The sequence below is a fragment of the Frieseomelitta varia genome, unplaced genomic scaffold, assembly GCF_011392965.1.
Source record: "Frieseomelitta varia isolate USP_RPSP 00005682 unplaced genomic scaffold, Fvar_1.2 scaffold_317, whole genome shotgun sequence".
NCBI lineage: Eukaryota > Metazoa > Arthropoda > Insecta > Hymenoptera > Apidae > Frieseomelitta > Frieseomelitta varia.
This window is the reverse complement of record NW_025110054.1, coordinates 268,485-271,513: the sequence shown is the minus strand read 5'-3', so window position 1 is coordinate 271,513 and position 3,029 is coordinate 268,485. Positions and strand designations below refer to the sequence as shown.

Genomic DNA, 3,029 nt, shown 5'->3' with positions numbered 1-3,029 from the left:
TTTTTTTCTTCAACTTAATCGCTATATGATATGTATCGAGTTCGCCACACGTTCCTTGTCATGCACATTTCCTATGTTCTCCCACTTTGGTTAGGGTGGCTCTCGCGGGAATGAGATGAGCGGGTGAAAAGTATGCTCGCGCAAAGACGCTCAGGAGGAAGAATGAAACGAAAGAAAAAGAATAGGTCGCGTGAAATATTAATAGACGATGGAAATTAAAATTAGAATCCACCATGTGTTATTTACGATCGTGTGACATTGGCTGCTCACCAGCCGTAGCGATGAATCCCGATGACGTTCTTTGCTTTTTCGTTTTTCGTAGAGTGAAATTCTCCGACTGAAATTTCTGATCTCTTAGTAAGCCGACTAAGGTAGGAAGACTTTCGAGTTAAACGTCGTTGATGTATTTTGTCCCTTTGGTGGCGATGTTTGCTTGCCGCAAATCGCACGATTATTACAAGTAGAGAGCTAATTGTTGACGCGAAACAAGACACCGATAACTACGGTTGGTATTTATTTCGAGCACACCTTTCACCGTGTAACAAATTTAACAGATGCCGTGTAACAAATTTACCAGGCCTGACAACCATTTTTCTTTTCTCTACGAAAGCAAATAAAACGCCAGAAGCACTCGTCTTGCGTCGACGTCCAACGAAATAAATCATTTGAAAATCTCAAGCGTTAAATTCTGTCTATCTGTGCATCCGATCATTCGTTAACATTTGGATGATTAATTCGATAAATGACATAACATCGTGCCAGAGAACTGCGTGTGCATGTTTGTAGCTAAACAATGAGGCAGCAAACCTCACGGTGTTTGCTGTCATCACACGTATCATCGCGTGTTCCGATGACGACTATAACTACGATAACTCGTGTCGTGCGTGTAGTCGCCTAAGTCTACTTGATTCGCGGTGGAAGGTGTCGTCGAAAGTCATCCGTGAGGGGATGAGAAAACGAAGCACTCCTGTGACACATGCTCATTCTGACGCACACACACTTACGATTAATAACGTAATCGTGCAAACGATTACGCAACGATACTGAGCTAGAAAGCATTCTGAGATGCATACAACGCTACGCCTTACGATTTATTAATTTCATTGAAGGTACAACATTATGTATAGCTTGTGCCTCGGGAAACGAGATTCCGCATCGTTTAGGCTATTTTATATTTGCACATTTACCCGAGCCAAGATCGAAACAGAGAAACGCCGTCGAGTGAAAAACCTTTTGAGAGGTTCAACGTTCGATTCAAATCGCCCTCGAGTCGAGCCTTCGCTTTGTACAAGGTCGAATTGAGTGCGTTTAAAGCGATTTTACTTTTCTTCCTTTTTTCCTTTTCACTAAATGAAACTGGCACTAAACTTCTCCACTAAATGAAAGTAGTAAGAAAATAATTGGTTGGCCCGAGAATTTCTCGATGTTGCATCGGGCAAACGCGCAACGTTCGATAGTGTCACGGAAGGCTCTCCCGGCAAATAATGGTCGCGGGCCACGCTCTCTGTCGTCACGGACCCACTTAATCATCTTCCATTATCAACAATATCATACACCTATCACGGGTAAACGTGTTCTTCTCTGTTTACATAATAAAACAGTATTCGATTTAAGCTACTCGATAGTCTACAAGTAATTACAAGTACGTGTGAAATGTTTTACAGATACAACACGCAACGAGCAACGTTCAGCCTAGAAACTGGAAAAACAACGAACGAGCGAGAGGAGACTCCTGTTTTGTAATACTCACACGCGAGAGAAACAGAGAGAGATAGTATTTACAATGATCTCTAGCGATCCGCGTGACAACTGTCGTCAGTCGAATTCTAGGTACGCAACAGTGAAATAGAAATCGTCAACGAAACGGAGAGAAGCAGAGGGTAATACGATTTTTTGCACGTCAAGATATACACGTAAATAGTTACATCGAACTGCTTGCATTCGAGGACGCGGCCGTGATTCGCGTTTCACCGAATTCCCGAATCCATACGATGAGAAATTGGCAGCCTCCTTCGAACGATTTCTTCTTTCTTTCTTTTTTTTTTTTAATCGTGGAAGTCTCGACTGGCTGCTCGGAGAAGATAGAATCTTGGAACAAAGTCTCGCTCTCATCGATTCGTATTCGACAGTCGATGAAACAGCTACTCGTGCCGTGGAATGCAAGTCCTTGTACAAGGATATGAGTTTTTCGTTGAAGCGACCCCGCAGATCGTGTTGTGCCGTGCTACACGTGTCAGGTATATTAAATTTATATAGATTCTTGAGTTACGAGAGACATGTCGTCTGTTTTGCTGTACATCGTGGTCTTTTATGCGTATACGCTAATATCACGCGATAGTCCACGTGGCTAGTGGCGATCGTGCGATCGACCGGTTGCCTCTCGAATTTAGTCAGAGTGTCGTCGACAGCCGAGATTCCGCGAGACGAGCCGTATTCCACGTGTCACGAGCCACTGGACACCCTAACAAAATATCTTCGTCGGATGGCATTTCCTTCGATTCGCGCGTGTCGTCGAGAGATTCGGTCCTTCGCGCAATGTAGGAGCTTCGTCTCGTATATATTTTCGCAGACGCAAATCTTATCCAATCGAAGCTGCCCTCCGGTGCCTCCCGCGCGATACGACGCGCGTCTCGCCGAATGTTTTTCATCGATTACGTATTACCGTTATGAAACTCGTGTTTCCAGCAGTTTTTTTCTCTCTCTTTTTTTTTTTTTTAATCGTAAACAACAACATTGTAGTGTGCAGGCACTTTTGAATCGTCGTTCTATCGATCAGTCTCACGATCAATTCTCTTTCCCTCCCACTCCCCCCTTTCTTTTAACCTTCGACGCTGCACTTTACCCTTTCGATGCTTTCTCAAGCTTGATAATCGAATCTCCAGCACCGAGAAGACTCTGACCTGTATCGTTCGTATTTGTTCTTTATACCGCAACTAATTCGTTAAAATATTTTACGTTCGACGCTATCGGGCTTTTTTTTCTTTTTTTTTTTTTTTTTTTTTTTTTTATTATACCTTTCGCAAAATGAA

The 3,029-nt window shown here is 43.1% G+C and overlaps 1 protein-coding gene across 6 annotated transcripts in view; it reads left to right on the top strand.

Annotated features, from left to right (window-relative positions):
* Positions 1 to 3,029, top strand: part of LOC122529968 (double-stranded RNA-specific editase Adar) — a 9,694-nt gene that overhangs the window by 6,429 nt on the left and 236 nt on the right. For 3 of the 6 annotated variants that reach the window (XM_043656538.1, XM_043656541.1, XM_043656542.1), the window contains exon 8: positions 1,665 to 2,721. In XM_043656538.1, the coding sequence (XP_043512473.1) occupies positions 1,665 to 1,775 (111 nt within the window). In that variant the 3' untranslated portion in view covers positions 1,776 to 2,721. Of the gene's footprint in view, positions 1 to 1,664; positions 2,722 to 3,029 lie in introns of those variants that run through there. The other 3 variants (XR_006306886.1, XM_043656540.1, XR_006306885.1) reach the window with 2 other exon arrangements.